This window comes from Diceros bicornis, chromosome 36 (genome assembly GCF_020826845.1).
Source record: "Diceros bicornis minor isolate mBicDic1 chromosome 36, mDicBic1.mat.cur, whole genome shotgun sequence".
In the NCBI taxonomy this organism is placed as follows: domain Eukaryota; kingdom Metazoa; phylum Chordata; class Mammalia; order Perissodactyla; family Rhinocerotidae; genus Diceros; species Diceros bicornis.
The window spans coordinates 33285847-33312385 of NC_080775.1; the positions used below are offsets into that span (position 1 = coordinate 33285847).

The following is a 26539-nucleotide window of genomic DNA, read 5'->3' on the forward strand; positions in this document are numbered from 1 at the left end:
GTAGAACTCATTCCTGAATATGGGCCCCAACTAAAATTTGTAATTTAATTTGTTGTTGGACTCTGGAATGACAGTTATTCATTGCCCTTGTTTATAAAACCTTTTGTCTTTTTTAGCTTTATTGTGAGGGATGTTGTTTCTTTAATTTCTCCTTCAATTTTCTGAAGAATCTGCTTAGTACATGTTGCTGAGGAAATCTACAAAGAGGCTATTATTTAAGAAAAGTGAAAGCAATGGATATAAGTAAGCCATGTAAGAGAGGTGGGAGTGGGAGGACGGTAACTGCAGGGGAAGTGACCTCTACCAGGCGGAGAGAAGTACCATTTGTCTGGCTCCCAGCTAACAGTGAAAGGAGGAGACTGACTGGGAACATTCTCCAGGGAGAGGGGCAGCAGAGAATGGAACCCCAGGCTGGAGAAGAGAAGGGCCGTTAGCTGGCTTAGAACAGCCAAGTGAGACGTAAAGGATTAAATAAAAGGAGGCTGCTTCTAGGAGAATTATGATAGGCTTTAAAGCTTGAAACCATTTGAGGATGAACCCCTCTGGGAGTTTTGACAGTAAGTTAAATCAGGGTGACTTATAAAGATGAATATTCTAATCAGCACCTATGTTTTAGATGTAATTAGAATTAACAGTTATAGGAAAATTGAATACATTATGAAAGAAATACTAGGTATTTTTAACTGGTGTCTGTAAAGGGCTTTATTTAAAGTTTGTACTTTAAATGACCCTTTTAATTAAAATGTGAAAATCTCTGATTATAAATTGTGAGTGGCATTGTAGGTGGCTGGAGTCTGTCTGGAATCACTCTCCTGAAACTTAGGGAAAACTCATGCCTTTTACTTTAGGCTAATTTTTGTATGACATCCTCCTGCCACTTGGTGACAGCATACCTAAAGTGAATTGATCATTCTAAGAAGTTAAAAGATATTAAAACAGAATGAAGCAAGAGTTGAATGGCCAGCCTCCCTTACTCTCATGCAAAACAGTCACAGTATTTGTCTTAATATTGAGACAGGTGATAGTTCTAGAAACTTTGTGAGGGAATAAAGTAACCAGAGTATTATTTATCAGTTAAGCAAGAGTCATATTGTTAACTGGTCTTGGAGCCAAAAGAATTTTGTTCAAGTCCTAGATCTGCCACCTGCTAATTGGGGAACCATGGAAAAGTCTTGAAGTCTCAGTTCTGCTATCTCATAGAATGGGTCGTAATTCCTGGCCTACCTGCCTCAAATGATATAATGGAAAGGAAGGTGATTTGCAAACTAATTATAGCACTGTATAAATATGCTGATGTTATTATTGTTATTGCCCATTGGAGTATAGGTAAATGGTTGAATTTTCTAAGTTCAGTATCAAAACTGATGAAAGTCTCTCTGGTATTTTGAGTATGGATATAGTTTTTTCATAGTTATGAATACCAGGATTCCCTGAATGGAGTATATTCTGTTCAAGTCCATTTGGGACTACTATATTAGAGAGTTGATGGTTGTCTTCGTCTTTTTTTTGGTTTTCAGGTGTATGTTTTTTTACATTACAAAATGATCACTGAAAAGACTAGTGACCGTCTGTCATCAACAGAGTTATTACAGTATTGTTGACTGTATTGCCTGTGCTGGACATTACATCCCCATGACTTGGTTATTTTGTGGCTGGAAGTTTGTATATCATACCATGCCGTTTTGCCTATTTCACTCTTCCCTCCACCCCGCTCTGTGGTCTTCTAAATAGTTCAGTTCCCCATTGATTTCTGCTTCTAGCTTTGAATGGGTTAGGAGGAGATTCCTTGTAAAATGGTGTCTGTTCTGGTTATACTCTTCACCTGTTAATCCATAAAAGTCAGGAATGAAGTGAGCTGATCCAAGAACTTAGAATTTAAAAATTCTAGACCTTGCTTTTGCCTCTTGGCGAGATTTGCTCTTAATAGAACACAAATTTATTGAGCAACTGCTGTGTTAGCATCAATACAATATGCTTGCATGGTGTGAAAGAAGCCTCAGTAAGGTTTTAATCTCAGTAAGATTTTAAAAATCCAGTTAGATAAAGGATTCCAAGTTATATTTTGAAATAATTTCAATTTACAGGAAAGTTGCAGCAATAATGCAGAGTACAGAGTCTTCACACCTCACTGGAGGAGGTTTAGAAACTCGGGTTCTTACACCACACGTGCTGCTTGACATGGAATGTTGCCGTGGGGAGACGCTTTGTTATTTTCTTTCTTTCTTTTTGTTAGGACGTCTAGAAATGATAATGCTATGCACACAAAACTATAGACGTGGATGAGAAATGTGTGCAGGGTGTCGCTCCCTGCGTGTTTGGTAAGGTCTCTAAAAGACTGTCTCTTTTCCTACCCTTTCCGGTTTCCTCCTTCACCCAGCCTTCCCTTCCTTCATTCTGTCACCCTGGTGTGAGGCACAGATAAAGTGACACTTGCCAGCTGTGATGGTCTGTACAAATACAGCGTGGCTGACTGGTGGCATTGCTTCCCTAGTGCCTCATTTTGGAAATGACATTGTCCTTGTTAAGACACACAAGTGCAAGATCACTGACCTGATGTTGGGATCTGTCCCAGAAAACTCGAGGCATGTCCTCAGTGGGCATTGCTGTGTTGGAAGCCCTGATCTCTTGTGTGTGGTGTTAGGATCTCATCTCTGAATAAGACACCACAGAGGCTTGAGCGCGGCTGCCTGGTTTTCACGTTGCTCACACACTGCTGTGGGGGAGGAGCTGTTCCTATTTGACCTGAGCCTGTGACTTCCGGTTCCTGTGTCAGCATGTGCTGAGGGTAGACAGGAGCTGGTGAGGCTCTCAAGGCCCCCTGTGCTGCCTCACCTCGTCACTGTGCCATTTCATTTTTCGCTTCGTTGCTCTCTTAACCTCCTGAGTTTTCAGCTTCGTCAGTTTGCTCAGGGACTTCTAGAGTAGAGAGAGGAAAGAAAAAACATGAAGTCTGAGAAGGAGCAGGGACTTGTCATAAAAAGCCTTTTAAGAAGCAGATTCTTTTTCCCTTACCCATTAGGCAGAGGTTCCCACTCCAGCATCTGTGTGTTATGGTCTGTTCTTTGACTTATGTGTATATGTTTTCAACTTTTATTTTAAAAAGTTTCAAACTTATAGAACAGTTGTAATAATAATACAAAAAATTCCCAGTTCCTTTTACCCAGATTCACCAATTTTAAGTGTTCTATCACTTTCAACTTTCAATGATCCTCTGATCATTGTCCTATATTATTTTTTCTGAATTGTTTGGGAGTAGGTTACCTACATTGTGCCCTTTACCCCCTAATACTCCACTGTGCTTTTCCTAAGAACAGAATATCTTCTGTGTAACCACAGTATTGTTATCAAACTCAAGAATTTAACATTGATCCACGTCTTCTTTATGAATTGTTCATATTCCGGTTGTTAGGTGGCCCCATAATATCCTGAGTAGCATGTTTTCTCTGGTACCAGTTTCAGTCCAGGATCACACGTGGCATTTAGTTGGGGTGCCCCTCTGTCTCCTTTAATCTGGAGAGATCCTCAGCCTCTCTCTGTCTTTTGTGACATTGACACTATTGAAGAATGCAGGGCCAGGTGTTTTTTTAACAGAATGCTTCTCATTTTGGATTTGTCTGAGGATTCAGGTAAGCGTTTCTGGCCAGAATGCTGGAGTGCTCCCTGGCCCCTCTTGGTGTATCAGATCTGGAGACACACCATGTCCGTCTGACGTCATTGGTGGTGTTGGTCTTGATCGCCCTGCAGCGTGCTGTCCAGATTCTCCACTGAATATTGACTGATTTTCTCCATACAACTGATAAGCAGTCTGTGGGCCATGTAAATAGCCTGCTCCTATCCCCACCCCTAGATTTAGCATCTGTTGATCATTCTTGCCTGAACCAATCTTTATTATTTGGCTTGCAAAATGGTAATTATCCAGCCCCATCACCCCCTCCACATGTCACTGCCATGATTCTGCTCTTAGGGGGAGCCTTCTCTTCCCTCCCTCCCTCCCTCCCTCCCTCATCCATCCATTGTTAGTATGGACTCACGGATTTCTGTGTTTTCAATGATTTCCAGTTCATTCATGTCCTTAATTATTTTGGTGCTCACATTGTCCTAGATTTGGCTATGGCAGACTTTTCAAACTGGCTCTCTGTTCTTGTGACATGCCTCCGTCATTTTTTTTTTTTTTTTTTTGAGCACTCTCTTGCTTTTTGGCACAATAAAATATTCTATGCTCATCGTGTACCTCTCTGGGTCAGCCCTGGAATCAGCCATTTCTCCAGGGAACCTTGATTCCTTTTAGTGGCGAACAATATTAGAAACCCAGATCTGGATGCCATCTGTACTCATTGCTCCCGGGGTGTCACTGGTTCTAGGCCCGTTCAGCAGACATAGCTAGGAAATAGATGTTTTAGAAATCATGAATTCATACTTAAATCTTAATTTGCAATACCAGTCCTTCCCATAGGGTTTTTTTCTTGCCTTTGGTCTTTATTTTTTTTCTTTCTATGAAAAATTCATTTTTTAAAAACAGCTTTATTGAGATAGAACTTACATACCATAAAATTCACCCTTTTGAATGGTTTTTAGTATATTCATAGAGTTGTGCAACCATCACCACAGTCAATTTTAGAACATATCACCCCAGAAAGAAACCCAGTACCCATTAGCAGTCACTCCCTATTCCCCATCTCCCTCAAGCCCCTGGCAACCACTGCTCTACCTTCTATCTCTATGGATTTGTCTATTCTGGACATTTCATATAAATGTAATCATATAATATATGGCCTTTTGTGACTGGCTTCTTTTACTTAGCATAACGTTTTCAGGGTCCGTCCGTGTTTTAGTATGTGTTACAACTTCATTCCTTTTTATGGCCAAATATTCCATTGTATGGGTATGCACATTTTGTTTATCATTCATCAGTTGATGGACTTTTGGGTTGTTTCCACCTTTTAGCTATTATGAATAATGCTGCTATTAGTATTCTTGTACATGTTTTTGTGTGGACATACGTTTTCATTTCTCTTGGGTATATACCTTGGAGTAGAATTGTTGGGTCATATGGTCACTCTATATTTAACATTTTGAGAAATTATCGGTTTTCAAAAGTAGCTGGTCTTGGTTTTTAATATTTTGTTTGCAGTCCTGTGAATTCAATTTTTAACTCTAATCAGCAATAAGATACTTGTTTCTTCAAAGCACAACTCTTATATTTTTTTTTTCACTTCCTTTGGCTTTTTTAATTTTTTTTTGTGAGGAAGACCAGCCCTGAGCTAACATCCGATGCCAATCCTCTTCTTTTTTGCTGAGGAAGACTGGCCCTGGGTTAACATCCGTGCCCATCTTCCTCTACTTTATATGGGACGCCGCCACAGCATGGCTTAACAACCGGTGTGGTGGTGCACGCCCAGGATCCGAACCGGCAAACCCCGGGCTGCTGCAGCGGAGTACGCGCACTTAACTGCTTGTGCCACCGGGCCGGCCCTGGCTTTTTTAATTTTTAAACTTTTCCCAAGAGAAGAAATGACCTTCTGGAACCAGTAAAGTTTTGACCACTGTAACTGTGTTTGTAGAGAATTTTGAAGGGATGTAGCTTAAGAACAACTTACTGTAGCAAGAACGCTTGATTAGGAGTCAAGTGGCCTGAATCATGATTCTTCTGATACTTGTCTGCTTTGTGGTGTTAAGTTACTGTGTCACCTGGTAAAGTGCTGTCATTAGATCATCTGCAGAGAGGAATGGTGCACGTCCTCCCATCTCACAGGTAGTTATGAGTGGCCATGGAGATGGGCTGTGTAAAGGCCCTTAACCATTTGCATTGTGCAAACACATGGCATATTTGAATTTCTATGACAGTTTACTAATTATGTAGGAGAGAGAGCTCTAACAGAGTAGGAAAAAAACTTCAGTTTCTTACACTTTGAGGCAAGTCTAACCCATTTTTGAGTCTTTCTGTAAATTAAAATTTTTGAGACCTACACTTGGATAAGCATCCGCCCTACCTTACCCCCAGCATTCTGGAATAAGCTTATTTCCCACCCCACCCTACCCCCAGAACTGCAGCCTGGAGTATATATGACCATTGCATTCAAGATGTGAAGTAATAGTAGAAAAATGTCACTTGGGGAAATTAACCTTTGTTTCTTTTATAGCTGCAGAAAGAACTCGGGCAGCAAGGAGCTCTGTGCTGGTGGCTGTGCAGGGGCAGCCCCCTGAGGGAGTGCGCGGTGCCCTCAGTGCCATCAGGAAAACCCCTCTCCCTCAGATGATGCCAGTCCTAAAGGGGTGCATTTCTGGATTTTGCCTCAGAGCCAGAACTGTAATGAGAAAAAGTCCTTCTCGTTATAGGGTCGTGCACAGAGCCATAATGCAGCCGAGATTTGACCTGGGATTGCAGTGAATTATGAATAATTATTTTCTGGTGACAGCCTGTGTGACTCACAATAGAGCAAAACTTGTACCTCAAAATTGACACTTCCCAGTTTTTGTTCTTGAGATTCAATGTTGGTTTATTTTTCTGCTTTAATAGAGTAATGACTTGGTCCACTTCTGTTCTTAATTCCATGGCTATTTGCTTTTTCTACCTCTTGTCTTTCCTTGCTGTAAAAAACTGATCCTGCTAAAAGCTGTTCAGTCTTCCTTTTTCTTTCCACGGAATGTTTGTTCATTAACACCTTGAGGTCAAAGGTGAAGGACTTTTCCTTTGTTCTTTTTATCATCGTGTCTCTGAGACCGTGGTGGTAGTGGAGGTAGATGGTAGGGCTTCCTCTCTCCCAGCCCCGGGGGCATCTATGCGTGTCCTTCTCCCAGCCTCAGCGTCTGCCTGCTCGGATAGGTGCTCTGGGTTTGCACAGGCTGTGGCATCCCACAGAATGTCCTGGTATCCACTCCCTGTTAGCCGTGTGACTTGGGTAAAGACACTTTCTTAAGCGTTTTCTGCAAATTTTAATTTTACAAATGAGGAAAATACCCCTGCACCACCCCGCCGTTGTGGTTTTGTCAGACGGTTGCACCCCGTGAGCATTCAGGTGCTCGTGATGGGCACCCCAGCCCCTCTTGCCGCTTCTCCTGGGTTCTGTCCCACTCATGCTCTGCACACATCAGGCCTTCAGTTAATTCTTAATAAAGGGATGCTGGTGCAGATTTCATTCTCTGTGCACACAGAGCCCTGCCTTCTGTCAAGGTCATAGTTTGCTCTCCTTAGAATTAGGATTTAAAAAAAAAATTTTGGAGCGTTCATTTCTGGAGATTTCATTTATATCATTTTTTACAAATTTGTACAACTGCTTTTCCTCCAATAATATTACCTCATATTTTTAATGCTTTATTTTTATTTGTTCTGACAAACCCTAAGAAGTGGTAGGACAGTTTTGTCCAACCATTGGAAGTAGGAAGTTAAAGCACAGAGACTGTGTTGTTAAGTGACTTAATAGTATTCATTGAGCACGTCTGTGTGCTGAGCCTCCACGTTTATCCCATGTAGTCCTCACAGCCCCACGATGAGGGTCGGTTCTGCTCTCCATATTTTATAGATGAAGACATTGAATCTTGGGGAAGTAAGCCCAAATCAGGACACTACTGAGTGTGAAAGAGGGTGCTGTTATTGGTCACTCCAGGATGATAGGGGCAAACCAGGACTGTCCCCAGTAAGCTAGGACGCATGACCACCCTACTGAAGTAACTTGCCCAAGTTTACACAGCTCATCAGTGGCAGAGCTGCGTCCTAGGCTCCCAGACTCCACTGTACTCCTGCCTGGCCTGTACTGCAGTGTCTTGTCCATGTGAGCTCATTCCCCGCAGGGCCACGAGAGAGCCTGGCCCATGGCCCCTGGCCCACTGCAGTGAGCAGGTCAGCATTTCACTGCCCAGTGGCACAGGCCCTTGCGATGAGCTCCTGTTTGCCAGCTTCTTGACACATGGTGCCCCCTTTCTGCTGAGGCTGCACCGAGCTCACAGAGGACCCAGCTGCCATTGTAGAGGCAAACTTCCTTTGTGGTGGCACTTGAATCAGCCAGCAAGGTAGGCTGGTCCCTTGGATAAAGCTCTTCCTCGTTTGCTGATTCAAGAAAAGTATCCATTCTACCTCCTGGACACTTACAGTGTAGACCCCGAGAGAACACAGATGAGTGAGTGGAAAACTACCACGGAGAGTGGTCAGTGCCACGGAGGGCACAGGGCACGTGGGAACACATGGTGGGGGAAGGAGTCCTGAGGAAGGGCTGTCAGCAGGGTTCTGAAGGATGAGTGGGGTCAGAGAAGGAAAAGGGCCTTTGGGGTGTTTGAAAAGATTTGGGAGAACATGGCACAAGTGAAGCACTATAGGTAGAAAGGCACGGACTTTGGAGTCAGACAGGTGTGGCGTTGAGCTCCAATGTCTTAGAGTTGACTTAGGGAATGTTACTTCATTTCTCTGACCTCCTTTGACTTACCTGTAAGATGGGAATTCTACCTGCCTTGCTAAATATTTGTGAGCTGTAAATGAATACACGTAAAGTATCCAGAACACTGTTAACTCATATCTGATGGCCATTAAATAAAGGTTATTCTTGTTACTATCATCATTTAATTATGTCTAAGTGGTAGTGTACATGGCAGGAAGAAATGAGTGGTGACCTGAAGAGATGAAGAGATGGTGTGTCCCCTGCCCCCAATGGAGAACCTCTGAATCATTTAAGTGGGGAGGTGACATGATCTGATTTGCTTTGTAGAAAGATCACAGTAGCATCAGAGTGGTTTGGAAGGGAATGAGCCTAGAGGCTAGAGGCAGGGCGATTATCACAGTAATACAGGTGAGAAGTGATGGAGGCCATTCATATACCAGAGAGTGGCTGGAGGAATGTAGAGGAAAGATGATTTTGAAATGTATTTAGGAGGTAGAGTCAATAGTACTTGATGCAAGGAGACCAAGAGAAAGAGAGATGGAAGATTCAAGACTATTTTGCAGATTTCTGGTTTTAAGCCTTACTATTGAGTGGAAGAACGGATTAGTTTGCCATTTGGGGTGCCCATGAGGAACATTCAGGTGGAGAGGTCCACAGGCAGTGGTGAGCTCAGAAGAGAGGTTGGGCCAGAGGAAAGATTTGGGACTCCTCAGAGAGCAGCAGGAAGTTGAATTAATGGGAAGGGATGAGAATCCCCTGGGGAGAGATGTAGAGGGCGAAGGAAAGACCATCACGTTGCAGGGAGTTCAGAGAAATGGAGTCTACAAAGGGGCTGTGACTGAGTAGCCAGAAAGATGGGAGAAGGCTAGAAGAGAATTAGGCCTGAAAAGTGCTCATTGGTCCAGCACTTAGAGTTTTTGTGACCAGGAAGGGAGTGTGGAGTGTGAGCCAGCTTTTAGAAAGTTTGAGGAAGTGGAGGTCCTGACTAGCCCTGCCTGGAGAAGGTTAGGTCTTCCCCTGCAGATGAGGGGGAGGTTCTTCAGATTCCTTTACTAGGGAGGAAGAAGCATGAGGGTGAGTGGATGCTGCTGCCCCAGGGCCTCTTGGTTCTCTGAGATGCGCGCTGCCCACGGGAGCTCAGGGCGAGCTGTGGACAGAGGATTGGAGACGGTGAGGGCGGTGGAGTAGTTGGGAGAAGGATACCTGGTCATTGAGGGGGTCCAGTGCCGGTCTTATCCCTATGCCCATCCCCCTTCTCTTTGTCCTGCACTTGGATTGTGTGTGTGCGCATAGAGCATGCATACGTCTATCCACGTGTCTTTGTATCTGACAGACATCTGATTGGAATTGTCTAAAGGGATAGTCTCATTATTTGGGACACATAATAACTCTTCAATAAAATCCTCTTAAGTATACAGTCCAACAATTCTTGCGTATTAGTGGGTCTTGATGTAAATAATAGATGATTTTGTACTGTAGACATTATGTGAATAGGTGGACTAGATCTTCTTGGCTTTAATCTAGTTCTAAAATTTTATCACTCCACATATTTATAACTTAATTTGTAAAATACACATTATTTCAAAGATATAAACTTCTGTTTCTTTAAAAATAATCCATAATTGGGCCTCTCGCTAATTAGACTGTTCTCTGCTCCCCTTCTAAGCAGTTTATGGTTGACACTATACAATCTGCTCTCTCACCAAGACAGTTGTCATCCTTGGGAACGTTTGCCTAAGCTAACTAGAGTGTTATACCCATCCTTTTCAGGTAAAACATTGTCTTAGTCTTTTCTTTTATATACGTCTACAATGTTATAGACATTAGGCGTAAGAAGCATTCCTATCCCTTTTTTGACATGTTTCAAGCCTTTTATTTAACAAGTACTGATGTAATGCTTTCTATGTGCTGGCCCTGCTCTAAGCACTTAAAAATAACAACTCTTCTACTCCTCATAACAACCCTGTGAGGTAGAGTCTCTTCTTTTCATCTCTGTTTTACAGATAAGGGGACTGAGGGGCAGAGAGGGAGGCCAGGCCACTTGCCCGGGGTGCAGAGCCAGTTATGGCCGAGTCAGATTCACAGCCACACCTGCGACTTCCAGCACCTGTCTTCCTAACCGATTTTCTCCAGTGTATCATGTGGCTGTGTTCTTTATTAGCAAAGATTGGGGCCTAGGTGGGAGATTCTCTGTGTGTCAGACACACACACTTGTGAAAATACTGATTTTTCAGAATCATGAGACAACTAAATTAATACTATATTTCAATTAAAACAAAACTATCTGGCACATTATGTCCTTATTAAGAATATTTACTAAATTAGAGTATACTTTTCTGTGAACGTGTGTTTCTTTGATGCTTCAGAGGCATCACAGAGGTTTGAAGCTGTCCTCATCCCAGGACGCACGTCAGTTGTTGGAAGGTGTTGGTGCCTGAGCCAGCTCTGCCTTCCCTGTGTCACGTAGAACAGTTCAAAACAGAAACCAAAACAGGAAAGCAGCCCTGGGGTCAAGAGCTTTTCCGGTAGACGGATTCTCGTTATTTCAGCTTTTAGTGATGGGGATTTCAGATCAAGAGAAGTTTATGTGCTATGAATCTTGTGGTCCTGACACTCAACAAATGACGTGATGACCAAATGGTATTGTAGAATGATGGGACACCCTAGAACTAAAAACCTTTATAACTTAATACTTGGGGTTTTTATTCAATTTAGAAATTATTAAATCGTTTGAAAGCTGAGTTGGCATCCCCCTGGCAAATTGAGTGCTTTGGCACAGCAGCCCTTAGTGCTGGGAGGCGCCGACTCACGGCTAGGGAGATCCTCTCCTGGTCTCGAGTTAACCCCCTGACCCTTAGGATGTGCGGACCGAGGGTATTCCTGCCCGTGAACTCACGACGGTGGTTCTTCGATGGTGAGGGTGTAGACGGTGCTCACCGAGTGCATCCCTCATCTCCCCTCCTGGACTCGCATGCTTACATTTTCTCGAGGAAACCATTTATTCTTTGCAGTTCCTGGTACATTTCAATCTTGAGGAAATTTGTGTCAAAGGAAATTATTGAAGCCGTACAAGAAATAGAAGTGAATCATTGTCGTTTTGCTCCATTGCTGGGGTTATTCCTCAAGTTACCTTGTATCTTGAAAAATTCATTAACATGTCAATTAATTACTGAGTTTTTGTGTTGAACATGTTTGTTGAGGTTTTTGTTTGTAGTAAATTTTACAGTGGTGGGGTAAATTTCATAGGATTTTTGAATCTTGCAGCACATATTAATAGCCATTATTAGATAATGAGTTTTTAATGTACCTTGTCTGACTTAAATGTGATTGCTACAAGAGCTTAAAAAGAGATGTTTTTAATGCCTTTGGATTGTCTTAATGAGAATGTTGGATTAATTTGATAGATATGAAAATGCCATGTTAAAATTGACATTGTAACTTTAAGTTTACAACGTTTCTTCGTGCCCTTTCTGTACATAGGCACAGAACAGTGTGAGCTTAAGAAGAAAGGCCCAGGAACAAGCCTTATCTTTTGAATTTCCTGACTTGGGTTAATTTCCCCTGCTTCATGTCCTATTTATGTAAAAGCAGTGCTGGGAGGGTCCTAGTGTTTCCGTAGTGTAGCGCCCTCTAGCTGTGATTTGAGGAACTGGATACCCCAGTGGTCACTACAGTATTACGATGTATTATTTAGTTTTGAGGGGAGATTGATTATAGCATCTTTTTTATGTTTCTCAAGCTGTTGCAGATTTTCATAATTTTATTACAAAGGAAACCTTATTAAATAAGTAAATTTTAAAGTATCGAAGAGGGCATTTGGTCTCTGATTAGCTTTAAGTCTTCCTTTACGTTCGTAAACCGTGGATCCCGAGGGTTTGGTGGGAGGTGGGCAGGTGAGGCGGGCAATTTTATTATCCCCAAGGGATTATTTTTTTTGCTGCTGAAAATGACACTTAGACTGTCAACATAGCACCAGGCAGGTGGAAACTTGTTTGGGTGATTTTATTTTATTTTTTCTAACTTGCTTTTGAACACAAATTATCCAGATCAGTGTCTGCTAATCATATTGCCCACATGGTTGTCAAAAGTCTGCTTAGTATTCAATTCGGTGTCATCATTGTGTGATTGAAATTCTGTTTTCCTTACTGGACCTTTCAGAAGTAGTTCTGAGTTCTAAAGTTCTCCAAAGAGATCAAAATTTATACAATTGTGAAGGAACCAGTCATAAGACCGCACAGGCGCACCACCTGAAGGTCATCCATTGGTTGTGTTTTCAAAAGCATCAGGTAATCTTCCCCTTTAAAATGTATTTTGCCCCTAACGAAGAAATACTTTTTCCTTTTCTTTATAACTTTGCCTCCTGAAATTCAAGCAGATTAACCAGGAGATTCTAAATTAACATTGGCTGTATTTTCCATGGCCCCAAGAACAGAGAAAATGGGTACAGTGGACTCTTGTCTGGATCTCGGTGCGAAAAACCAGGACTCCGCCTTAATTCCGGGCCTTCATTAGCGTGATGAACAGCATACCTCTTGTCTCATGCAGGCGCCGGCAGGTGATTTCTGTGGACCTGCAGCATGCTCTTGGATGCTTGATTGCAAGCGTGTCCTGTTCTCCTGATGAAGGAGGTTTGGGGCCAGGAGTGGTGGCAGTGACTTCTGTATGTGGAAGAACAAGGAATTTCATTGTATGAAGAAAGCGTTTTTGTACTGCTCTTGCTGGTGGTGTTAACATTTCTTGCTAAGACATTTTTCCTCTGTCTAGTCTCAAGGTGAAGGGGATGATGTTCCTTGGAAGAATTTTGAGCCCTGTTTAATTGTCATTGTTTTGTTGCCATTGTTTTCTAGCATCCTCCAGGACAAATAGCAAGGAAATACAGCTCCTGCTCCACTATTTTCCTAGATGATAGCACAGTCAGTCAACCAAACCTCAAGTATACAATTAAATGGTGGGTATATGGATTTTTGCTTAACTGAATGCTTTTTCTATTTCTTAACCTGACAGCTAACTCGTTGGTTGTGGGGTTTGGGAGGAGTAAGATTGGGCAGGGAGAGGCCATTGACTATTCAGGAAATCTTTTTAAAAAGTGATTTTGGTAGTTAAAATGTGGGGTGTTCACAATATTTGTGCATATTATCATTTACATAAAAATACCAATTTTAAAAATTATTTTAAATGTAGATTAAAGTATATTTTTGATTTTTGTGTGTACTTTCTACCTTCCCACTTTTTATTAAAGTGGCATCCTGGCATAACTGTGCCAATATTTTACCTTCAAATAAGGCGTGGCTCCTATGGTTCCAGACTTGGGGCTCCAGTAGAGGGCAGGCCTGACACAGGGGAAGAGTACTTGCCCGGAGTTGGGACGTCTGAGTTCTAACCTCGGCTCTCTCGCCAACAGGGAGGGTTTGGGTAAGACCCTTCTCTTTGGGGCCTTTATTTAAAATGGGGTTCAGAGAGGAAGGGGAGTGTTTGAATAAAATCCTTTTCCTTTTGGGCTTCAGTTAGTTTTCTTATTTTAAAGTGGGAGGTACGAGGGAAGGAAGACTGGTTTTTCCTGTAGTGTTCCTCTAGCACTGTGATGATGACAACCCTTGATGTGCTGGGGTCTGTGGTCTTCAGGTCAACTGTGAAAAAGCTGCGATATTTTATCTCTGTATTTGTTTGAGAATGTACACACTTAACAACAACCTATGCTAGCATATGAAACAAGTGTTCACATGTCTAAGTAAGTATTCTTCTATTCAGTGGGCTGGGTTTTCAGGCTTAGAAGCCCTGTTCTGAGTGTGACTGCATGTGACAGTCAATCACAGCCTCAGTCAGGCAGTGGGACTGTCCCGGTCCTCCATGGGCAGGTGGGGGATGGGACCACTCGGGGGAGGCTGCCTAATCTCCTGTGGGGTTGCACGTTTCTAAGATCTAAATGGAGATGTGGCTTCTTCCCTCATTACCTTGGCATTTAAGGGCATGGTGAAGGACTAGTGGGCATACACCCAGACAGGCAGTGATCACAGCTGGGTAAAGGCATGTATATCACAGCACCACGATGCGTGGCTTTGGCTGAGCCACTTCCTCTCCTTGGGCCAAGGTTTACTGCTGGGAAGTGGGAAGTGCAGTAGCTCTTGGAAGTACCATGTGGAGTAAGTGGTTAGCAGCTGTGGAGAGGAGCGGAGCGCCCTGAAGATCTGTGGCACTTTGTGACCTGGCATCTGCTCAAGATCTAAAGAGCCCAGAACGAAAGCAGTGAACTTCCCTTTAGTCCTGGCATGCTCTTCACAGGAAGCGAGGCAGAGGGGAGCCGAGGGCACTTCACTTTCAGGGCCAGCAGGAGCTCTGGGATTTACAAGTGGATCTGACTCAGTTGCTCAGCACTTCATCCTTGGATGACTTAAAATTGCCACTGGTGTGACATAGACACTTAGGAGCCCAGTGGGAAAAATGAGTGACAATTTGATATTTCCTTGTCGAGCCTGGGAGGTGCAAGCCCCTAGGTTATGACTGTGCGTCTATGTAAATTAGTGGTTCCAGCCCTGGCTGCCCCTGGTAGTTTAAAAACACACTGCTGTTTGAGGTCTTGCACTCCAGACCTGGAATCTGGATTTTTAAACCCCTCTAGGAGATTCTAATAGGCAGCCAAGGTTGAGGACCCCTGATTTCAGTGGGCAGTTGCTCTCCTCTCCCCTTCAAGTTCCCCTGAAAGTTTTAAGTGAAGTATAGGTTAGTACATGGAGGAAAAGAAGCTGAAAAGCTGGGCCACTTAAGATAGGTGACTGTCAAGACAGAGCAGATGCTGTGGCTTCCCTGGTCTACAAGACATTTTCTCTGCACCACCCAAATTTGAAATTCCTTCAGTCAGTGGTTCAGTTGTTTTAAAAAGTACCCTCTTTTTTAAAATGTGTATTTTGGACCTGGGAGCTGGGTAGCATGGACCCTGACTGAAGTTGTCCATCAGAATCCTTCCCTGTAAATACCCACGTCCCACCCTTGGCTTGGTTATGATCAAGGAGCTGAAGAGTGAGGTTTTGAGGCGTCAGCAGGCCCGGGTGGGCTTCAGCCGGGGGCCTGGACCGCGTAAGGGGAAAGGGGTATTCAGAAGGGAGAGGAGTGTCGGGAAGAGGCGAGGAAGATGCTGAATCCACATGCCCTCCTGTTCTAAAACTTTGCCTAAACCTATCAGAAGGAAACTCCTGTTTTCCTTTTTTGGCTTTCTCTGCCTTCCCTAAATCCAAGGCCCTCTTGGCCTCTGCCCCCAGATGTTAAAATTGATACCAAGCTCATTAGTACAGTAGTTTGGCTTCACTGTGGGCCTCGTGAGCATTTGTAGGCTGAACTTGATTCCTGAAAACCAAGTATGACCTTGTTTCTTTGCGAAAATGCTCTGAGTTCTAAACAACCGATTTCTGAGCTAATTTTTAGAAGAAAATCTTTTGCCAGTTGGGGATTGCCGCAGTGAACCAGCATATTTACAAGTTCTAGCTGAGGGTGGGTGAGGGTTGAGTGCTACTCTAGAGTAAAAGAAGAGTTTAAGTATGAAAAGTTGGGGCACTTGCTGTTCGGCATAATTTCTTTTTTTGAGACCTTGGTTTTCCCATCTTTCCCCTAAATGTCAGCAGCTGTGGTGTGAATTTAGCGTTTGCCCACCACTGCCCATACCTCTACAACCAGACCCTTCCCCACATCCTGTAAGGAGTATGGGGTAATGATCAAGGAGAGAGTGGAGAGTAGGGGGAGCCCCCTCACACAGCTGGCCAGGTCGTTCATTGTCTGGGCCTCTGAGGCTCAGGGAGCAGCTGCTTCCCCCTGCCTCCAGCTCCGTGGCTCAGCTCCTTTGCACGGCCAGAACCACCACCTCGTCATCTTCAGAGGTCTGAGGATTGCCACATGCTTTGCTGATTTATTTCTAGCTAAGAAGTAAAACAAGTGCAGTGCCAACAATCACAAATCTGCTTTGTTTTCTTGGTCAGGAAAATAGCATTTTTTCCTTCCCAGCTATGTGGGAAAAGCAGTCGAGCAAACCCTTTGGTCCAAATGTACTTCTGGTGTGGCTGCAGCCCATCCTTGGTGAGACCTCACCGTTTCCTGAGGATGTGGCAGAACTGACCAGGCGCTGAAGCTGGGCATTTGGAGTGAAATCTGAAGCCTGAGACTGATTCAGTTTTCAGCTGACTGCCCTTTGCCCCCAGCAGTCACATCTTTCAAGACGACCAGCTAAACTGGCCTGGGGAGCTGGGCTGTACCTGAATCCTCAGCTTGGTTTTCTCCCTTTCCAGGGTGTAACCTTGAGTGGAAATTGTCCTACAGAGTGGCTGTATTTTTCATGGAGGTCTAAGGCACAATGATGTTCAGTCTTGCTTTTGGCTCAGGAGATTTGAGAGATAGTGACCTTGGGGCCCTGAAGATTTTCACTCAGCCTACAGAAGCTGAAAGACCTCTTGAAATGGAATTATTGATAAGAGAATAACAACAATAATAACTTCTGTGTTAGAACTTATATATTTGACATAATGCTTTTATGTATTTCCTTTGGTGATAGCAACAACTCTGTGATGTAGGTTGAACGTGTCCTGATTTTATAGACGAGGACGCGCAGGCTCTGAGAGGTGAATGACTCGAATAAAGGAAGGAGCCAGGTTTTGAACCCAGGTTGGCCTGACTTCAGCCCAGGGACGTTTTCCTGGGTCACACTCCCTCAGAGGGGAAGCAGGAACCGTTTTTTCTCACTCAGTCAAAGCGATTAAACTGATCGCTACATCACACCTGATCCTATGAAACGTTCAGTTCAAATCTGACATAAGATTAGGAAAGCAGTCATCACACATAACTATTAAATGAATAAAACAGTAATTGCTTCCTTTTTTCCAGAGGCAACACAGTAGAATGAAAGGGCACAAGACCATTGTACAAGTCAGAAGTCCTGGCACCTGGTGTCTGAACCTGAACTTCCTCATTTATAAAATAGAATCAGTAACGTCTACTGTTTTCCATTGCAGGGCCGTTAATGTATGTGAAAGCACTTTGAAAACCATGTTATTATTATTTTAAATTCTGAAGCCGTTTCACCCCAAATGACAATTCCTTCAGCTTAGATGCTTTTCAAGATGTTAGGAGAAAAAGAATAAATTACCATTTGCTCCTGAGTGCTTTTGATACTTAGCCGAACTCATTCGAATGAGTAGAGCTGGAGAGAGAGAGAGATTTGGAAGCGTGTAAGTGTTTGTCTGATAGCGTGAGATTAGCTGTTGTCATGTTAAGTCACAGGTAACCGTCTCAGCCATTTGGAGTCCAGGCTGCCTGCCCAGTCTGCTTGGGTGCCGCCGCGTGAGCTGAGATGTCTGGACTGAGCCTCCGCCTCCGTGTTGGTGCCCGGCTGGCAGTCTCTGCACTGAGACCCCGAACACAATCTGATACACCCAGTTAGCTGTGTTCTTAGCAGCTTAAAAAGTAAATTTTGGCCTCTTCTAAGTAGTTTTAAAGTAAAACAAAAATAGGGAAAGGATCTAGACAGTTGACAAAAGAGGAAATGAAAAGTTGGCCAGTCAACAAGAATAACCCTGTCAACTTGATAGGTGGTTAAAGAAACTCAAATTGAAAACAGGTACGCTTTCTTCCAGTGAACATGTTTTCAAAACATTCAAGGTGAGTGTCAGCAAGGGTGAGGTGAAACAGACTCTGCTGGGAAGTGTACTGGTACGGTTTCTCTACAAAGGTGTTTGGCAATATATGTGGGGAACCTTACAAGTATTAGTGAGTTTAGGTCAGGTAATTCCAATTATAGGATATTTTCTTATGGAAATAATATTGTCATAGGTTGCACAAATATTTATCTGTGAGGATATTCATTATAGTGTTGATTATAATTGCAAAGTATTAGAAACAACTTAAATGTTCAGTTGTAGAGGAGTGGTTAGTAAATTATTCAACTATATGATGGAATATAGTCAGCCATTTAAAATCATGTTTTTGAAGAATATTTTAATGGTAAGAAAATGTTAATGAGGATAAAAGTAGGACGCAAGCTTGTTTGCTCACACTAATGTGTAGATATAGGTAGATATCTACATATCTCAAGCCAATAGTAGTCATCTTTGGGTAGAGGGATTATTTTTCTTTATATTTTCTGTACTTTCCAAAATTTCTAAAATATGAATATAATACATTTTATAATCAGAAAAACATTATTGGAAAAAAAATTTGGGGGACGAGAATGTCTTCATTAAATTCAGATCTTTTAAAATGTCAAATAACATTTTAAGGTAGTGTTACAAATACGAGTTATGTACCACTTCAGCAAGTGAATGAATAAGCTAGGCAGATTGCCAAGAGGTTACTGATTTAAGAGAAGAAAAGCAAACCACTGTGGCTAATATTCACATTTTATGGTAGAAATATCTAAAATAGTAGGTACTGAGTTGGCAATTTCGAAAGGTGTTAAATTTGCACCACCTGTTTTTTATTTGGTGCCTGTATTTTACAAGTGAGGAAAGCTTAAATTTCAGATAGAAAGAGAAATTTGTTTCTAAACATCACTTGAAGTTTTGGTGTTTCTGGAAAAGTTTTAATAATTGCTGAGAATGAGTGCCAGATTGATTTACTTTGAAGAGTGCATTTTCCTGGTCAGCATCCTGAATTAAATGGGACTGTTAAGGTGTATCGTTTGATTTTTACTTAAATTTAAATATTTACGGTCAGACTGATGTCAGATACTGTGTAGCATCTTGACTGTGCATATGAAACACTGAACTCCTGCGTTTTCTTTTGCAGTGTAGCTCTCGCCATATATTACCACATTAAAAACAGGTATGTCGCTGGGGAATTTGTGCTGAAGATGTCACACGTTCTCTTTTATCGTGCTGTTCCTATTATGTTCTGGTTGGCTCGTATTTTCATGGGCTTTCTGAGGTTGGTGTGATTTCCCGATGCTGTCCAGGTGAGTGCTGACCTGCTTCTGAATCGAGGAAACCAAACGGTGTTTGTGTCTGAGGCCAGCAAACAGGACAACGCTTCCTGATGATGTGCAGCCTCCTCTTCACTCTTTATTTTCCATGTAATTTGTTTGAACATTCTTTCTTTTATAAAATATTATTTTAAAAATTTACTGTGTGCAACTTTATCATGAAAAAAATGTTTAATTCATAGTTTTAATTCAGTAGAGGAAATTTTGGTATAAATTTAGACATAAACTATTTTAATGTGGTAGAAACCCTCTGAGATAAGTGAGTCTGGTGAGGTAGTTAAGTGAGGTAGTTCAGTTAAGTAAAAAAGGTAGATAAGTGAGGTAGTTCAGTTAAGTAAAAAAGTCAGGGAGTCATAAGAATTCATTTAAAAAATTTACCTTTAACATTTTATTTCAACATAAAACATGTAAAAGTACAATTTTCTTATGTGGCATCAGATTTCTGCTTCGAGCATGAGGCACTGATTAGAGGATCAGTGTCTTGCTTTTATAAGCCACACCTTAATTCATCCTTTCCATATTTTTTTTTGTCAGTAATGAGAAAACGTGAGACATTTGCCGAACAATCTGAATGTAGAATCTTTTAGGTTTTGACCACACCTCATCTACAGCAGGTTTATTTTTAGTGATTCCCTTTTATTGGATTGTTCCAGAGCATCCTTCTTGGTTTTCGTAAGAACGAAGCCACTCTCATTGCACTTGTATTTCACTGATGACTGTGACATTTATGTATGTTATATGAGTATAGTTAACGAGTACAGCTGGTGTGAACCAGCTCTAGGAGCAAGCATGCCCTCATGGTGAGCATGGATCTCGCGGTGCGCGGTGGGGGCCACAGGCCTTCACTCTCTTCTACAAAGGAGACGGGAGGGTTCTGGAAAGCCAGGGACATGGAGGTTGGATGACAAAGCTTCTAATGCACAGTGTTGTGGGAAAACAGAAATATCTGAAAGCAAACACCTGGAAGGGTGTTCTCTGTAATGACCTTTTTCCATATTGTAATTGTGATTCGTAGTTCTTTATGGTGCTTGAGAACTTTGGATTTAGGAACTTACAAAATGTAGGACATTGGAACTTTGAACCTGAACCAGAATAACATCAATGAAAGTGATTGGTCTTGCTACTTATTTCTGTGATAGTAGTTCAAACTTTTAAACACACAAGTCTTAAATAACAATGTAATGCCATTAGTAAAACTCAGATGTGTTCTCAAATGAGTTTTGCATTAGCATCTCTAAGTGATTTCTCAGTTCTTAGGCTATTATGGATCCCAAAGTTAATTTATAGCCATAGCTGATAATAATAAGAGCCCAATTAAGCACTTACCGAGCTCTTTACATGCATTATCTCATTTAATTTTTATAACAACTGCATGAGGTGATACTGATATTATCTCCATTTTACAGATAAAGAAACTGAGGCACAGAGAGATTAAATAATTTGCCTAAGATTACTCAACTAGTAAATTGGGAAATGGGGAATTGAACCCAAGCAATATACCACCAAAACTTTTAATCATATGCTCTACCCGGCTAAATGGTGATAAATTGGGCCAAAACTAACTGGAAGTGGAGAAAGTCCAGCTGAGAAAATGAGCATTTGTAAACATGCATGATGAATTTACAGATGTAGCCTGGAGATCTCTTGGGAAGAGGTGGCATGACTGTGCAGCGTTTCTCCTTGATAAATTGTGCTGGCCACGCTTCTGGAGCTGCTGAGAGGCCTGTGAGCGTGATAGAGACAGCGCTTTTCAGCTGGGGTACATGGCTTTAATGGAAGTGAGAGGAAAACCCACTTCTCAGAGGAGTCAGTTTTTTCCAGAGTTGTTTTAGCTTAAATTCTTAATCCTCATTTATATTTTTGAACCTACAATTTCATTTTTAAAATTACTTCTGATAAATGTTTCTCTAGAGGACTCGATGGCTTTTTGGGGTTTCTTATTCGTCAGGAAAATTGAACAGGGCTGAATTGCCCCAGGACACGGGGTGCTGGTCCAGGCTTTGTCTCCCACACAGCTCCTTGAGTGTCTTGTAGGCTGTTCGTGAGATGAGGGGTCAGCTGATTCTTCACAGCTGGGGTCATCATACAAGGGAGTGTGACCAGGTGCACCCAGAAGGAGCTGTCTTTATGTTTTCAGACCCCGCTGTCGGGTCCTGCCAGGGTGAACCTTTCTTTTACTTGGGTTTATCTAACCAGGCTGCCTGTGTCCTGTAGGCTAGTGAAATGAGCACAGGTACGAATGCCCAAAGCTTTGAAAACAGTTCTTATTGTGCAAATATAGTGATGAAAATTGAGCTGTTTTGTTACGCTTTTCCTTTATCTTTTATGCAGACAGTAAATTTATAGAGCGGGAATTGTAGTGTTTGCGTTTGCTGTGATGGATGTGTTAGGGACAGGTCTGCAGCCTTCTGATATTCATGAGCCAAGTTGACATTGGAAGCACAGACTGTGGAAATTATATGCTGTTATGAGAAGCGATGGTTTCCGAATTGGGTTTTTAAAGAAAAATTTTTTGGCAAAACTCAAATGACATAAAACAGATGGAAGTAGAGCTGTCACTGGTGAGGTATGGATGGTCCCACAGGACCCTGCTGCCCGAGCTCTGTGCTTACCGTGAAAGCCTCCCCTTTACATGGTTCTCTGAGTTTACCAGCCTGGTAGCAACCAGCCGTTCTTTTATAGGTTTGTAGGTTATTGAGTTAAGCTTTTCTACGTGTCACGTCTTGTTTTTCAGTATAAAATTGTGAAACTCTTAATGCAGTGGTTAAGTTGTGAAAACTTCAGATTAATCTCGAGGAAACGCTGAATGTTCGTTCTTACTCTTGGACTTCTTTTTCGTCAACCACAATGTTGTGATGGTTTAATCAGATCCATCAGCCTTTGCTCAGAAACAAGATGTTAAAGAAATTTAAGTCACTTGTTTAGATCAGATTCATTTGAAAACTCAGAAAATGAAAATCTAGATTTTTTACTTAAGTTAATTCAACTGAATATAGTTCATAACCTTTATTTCATGGACTATTCAAACAAAAATGATTAAATATTATACCCAAGAAAAACAAATTGTTATTCATGAATAACCAACAGCATCTCTTACATTTAGCACTGCCTTCTGTTTCTTGAAATACAGTTGAATCAAGATATATTTTTGTTTTATTGTGAATGACACTCATTCTTGCAGAACATAAACTCTGTTTTCTCTTATTTTCCCCACTAGGGACCCAGATGGAAGGATGCTCTTAGATATTTTTGATGAAAACCTTCACCCTCTTTCGGTAATCTCCTCCTCCTCGCATTTCATGGTATTGTTTTATTCTTGTTTGCTCTTATTGGGGGGCTGGTCATCTGAACGTATTTCCTTCCCAGAAATCCGAAGTGCCGCCAGATTACGACAAACATACCCCCGAGCAGAAGCAGATTTACCGATTTGTTCGGACGCTGTTCAGTGCTGCTCAGCTGACGGCTGAATGTGCCATTGTCACCCTGGTGAGTGTCTTCCGGGTGGCTGTGGCCACCCTGCTGGTCAGGGGAGTGGGATTCGAACCAGGGATCCTCACCAGGTGCCCTCGGGGACTGTGGCTTCGGCCTCAGGGTTGTCTGTTTTGCTGGGAGAATAGCGTATGCATCTCCCAGAGGAGGCCATGAAGTCTGTTCCACAGTCCCCACCTAAAGTTCATTTGTCAGCTCACATTCAAAACCAATAAATGCTGGAATATTAAATGCAAGTAAGGAAAACATCAGCTAAAGGAGGTCTTTAAGAAGGACTCGGGCCACCCCTCCCTGTTACCCTCTGGGTTCCTGTGGTTGATTCCCCACAAAGGTTTTAATAACATTAATAAGATATGAGCCACACACGTCCTACATTAAGACCTATGTAGGAAGCACTGCTGTATATTGCTAGCCTCTCTTTTGTGATTTCTGTGTAAATATGTATCTGTAAGGTCTTCAGAGACCACATATGGAGGTAATCTGCACTTTAAGACTCAAGTAAGAGATAAAAATCTATAATCTTATTTAGATTCTTAAAACTTTAGGGACTCTTTAGGTCAGGTCTCATTTGGGAAGTAGATTTGACCATGGAGCCCGTTGTCACTGCTCTCTGACATTGTGTCCAGTCAGGTAGGAAGTGTGCTCTGCTTGTGAATGCGCTGTCCCCGGGGGAGACCAGAGAGCCGTTCCCTGTAGTTTCTGAGAAGAGATTATTGTCTGATAGAAGTTTACAGGCCCCCTGAGGACCTTTGTACCTCTGCCACGCTCAGAGCTTTGTGCTCCCAGCTGGCAGCAGTAAACCTGTGTGCTTGTTTAGTAATTAGTCAATTCATCATTTGTTTGTTCATTCCTTCTTTCATTAAACTTGCCGCCTAAGGGTAAAACAGACATTCAACAAGTAGTCATTAGGTGATTTGGAATGATTATAGGTTATTATGTCATCATGGAGAAGTACATTTATTGCCCAGCTTTGTTCCCCCATAGGATTTCCAGTTCTTACAATAACACGCAACAGGGTTGAAGTTTTTATGTGGGGAAATTGCGACGAAGGGAAAAGGAGGTGTGAAAATCAGGTGAAACCATGGGAGAGAGTAATACTTAAATTCCTGCCCAGAAGAGAGGTGCATTTTGAAGCTACTGCAAGTGGAATGTGGTGGGGATTGTTTTACCTTGAATTCCTGAGAAAATGATGACCCGACTGTGACCCAAATAGCGCCTTATTGTTTAGATTCATCTGTGGAGGGGAAGGTCAGTGTCCTGTGGAGGACTCGGGGCTGACTTCTGATCCTGCAGCCTCCCGGCTTCTGCAGAGACGTGGAGAGAACTTCCACAGTGCACGCCCCTGCCCCCTGGGCACGGGAGGGTTGGGTAGTTTGTGTCTTTGTGGCACTAGTGGAGGGTGCGTATGTGTCAGTAATTATAACTCCTGAAATCTTCACTGTCCTGTTAGATACACCAGTGGCTTAGCAGGAGATTAGCTTGTTTGGGGGTCTTGTTGGTTACAGCCTACAGATGAGCAGCTCCGGGGTCCCGTGCAGTGGGTACAGCACTGCAGACGATCCTCTGGCTGCCACCGCTTGTGTTGGCCACAAGTCAGCCTGCGTGCCTGTGAGCAGAAGGCAGACAGATGTGTGCTCTGAGCAAGACCCTTGTGTAATTCTTCTTCCTTCTCTTGGGGCCCCTAGAGTTAGAAACAGCCATTCAGAACAGGTCCGGGCTAGAGTTGACAGAGATGCATTAATCTCTGCTTTTCTCCTGGGCATCCTTGGCGTCTTGGCCTGCTGCCCAGGAGGAGGCAGGGGTGGGGGAGGGAAGGACAGCCGTTAGCTCTGGCGCTGCTGCCCACAAGGAGCAAGACTGCAGCCTGCCTGTGGTGAGAGAGCGGCCAGTACCTCAGACACCTCGAACCTGGTTAACCCAAAGCAAATATTGCACAGCTTAGTTAACTTCGTTTTAAAAGAGTTACAGTAACTTAATATCACTAAGTATATTTTTTTAGCCTTGCAGGATGTGCTAAAATCCTCTTCTCCTATTGCTACTGACTCGTGAGGAAATTAAAAAGAGGGTGAGGTAATTGAATTACGTCTTACTGATTTATGGTGGGGCACCCCAGGGAGAGCTGTGGGGAGCCAGAGTCACTGTGGTGAGGTGGGCGGAAGGCCTTCAGGTCCAGCTGCCCCTCCATGCATCCCATTCCTTCTCTCAGGGCTTCTTTGAGCTGGGTTATACTTAGAGCTGTGAACAGACACCCGTTTTAGTCCCATGTGGTGCTTGGATGACAGATATAGCTCACTGCCTGTCTAAGCCAGGCATCTTCGGTTATAGGGATGAGAAACCCACACAAAGAGGCCAAGGCAGAGGGAGGTGTACTGGAAGGTCGGGAGTCCCATGTACCCCTTGTCCTCTAGGACCGGGAGCGCATCAGGCGTACAGTGAGATCAACACCAGGGTCCTCTCTCCCTCTGTCTCCCTGGGGCTGCCTCATCTCGCCTCTGCTCCCCGCTGTGGGTCTGCAGCATTAACCTTCAGGCCGGCTGCTGGTCGGGCGTGGCCGAGAAGTAGCAGTCCCAACCCTGACTCGGCACCACTTTTTCCTTTAGGGCCCAAGGCCGGCTAACTGAGCCCCTTGTGTTTAGTCCAGATTTTGAAGAGGGGATGAATTTTGATTGGCTCAGTTCCCTTGGGCTCAGATGTTCACCCTTAGAACAATCGGTCATGACCCAGAGGTGACAGGAGAAAGGGGCCCAGGGCTTTGTCCTGAGCCATTATTTTTCTCACTCTGTACTCTCCTCAGCTCAAAACCTCCAAGTGGTCCCCCACCTTCCTCAGAGGAAAACACAGGAAAGCCCTCAAGTGGCCTACAGGCCCCAGCAGGATTAGGCCTCCTCTTCATGTCAGCTCCCCTGCCCCCGTCACGCTGCTCCAGCCGCTCGCCCTCTTGCTGTTCCTGAACACACCAGACATGTGCCTGCCTCAGGAGGGTGGCGCTCGGCTCCTCTGTATGTGCGCCGGGCGCCTCCCTGCCCCCCTTCAAGCCTTTGCTCAAAGGGCTCGCAGCCTTTGAATTTGCAGCCTCTCCCTACATTCCCCTCTCATCAGGTCCTGCTTCGTGCTTCTCCTCAGCACTTACCACCAACGAACATTCTTTAAGTTTAACTCATTTATTCTATTTTGTTTATAGTATAAGCTCCATGAAAAGGATTTTTTAAATTTTTTTGTCTGTTTGGTTCACTGCGATGTGACCAGCACCTGGAACACAGCCTGGTACATGATAAATGCTCAATAAGTAGTTATTACATGTGTAAAGCAAGCACAGGAGTAACTGCCAGCCGGCTGAAGTTAATAAAAGTAGAGCTGCTGTTCCTCACACTCTGCCCGAAAGGTAGGGGCGTTCCGGAGCTTCTTGCTCGCATGCAGCCCTCCCCAGTGGTTTAATACCCTTAGCCTCGGGCCTGCTCTTCCCCTGCTTACACTCTTAGAGTGAGCATCCTGAAGGGAGGGCGGCCTGGTCTTCAGCTGGGGGGACATCGCTCCACCCAGCCCGATTGAGGGTTGCCTGCAAGGTGGGTTCTGTCTGGAGAGCTGCGCCGATGGGCAGTGGGAGGGAGAAGGCGTCCGTGATTGATGGAGAGGAGTCGGGCGTCGAGAAAAGGGCAACGAGAAGAAATGGAGGTGGCACAGTGAGCACTAACTGGACAAGAGGAAGTACACTGCCTTTTTAGTAATT

The 26539-nt window shown here is 43.3% G+C and overlaps 1 protein-coding gene across 2 annotated transcripts in view; it reads left to right on the forward strand.

Annotated features, from left to right (window-relative positions):
- The window catches only part of CCNY (cyclin Y), a 219650-nt gene that overhangs the window by 169697 nt on the left and 23414 nt on the right, over nt 1–26539 (forward strand). For both annotated transcript variants that reach the window (XM_058532792.1, XM_058532793.1), the window contains exons 4-7: nt 13217–13317; nt 19131–19166; nt 22541–22598; nt 22690–22809. In XM_058532792.1, coding sequence (XP_058388775.1) covers nt 13217–13317; nt 19131–19166; nt 22541–22598; nt 22690–22809 — 315 coding nt within the window. The remainder of the gene's footprint in view (nt 1–13216; nt 13318–19130; nt 19167–22540; nt 22599–22689; nt 22810–26539) is intronic.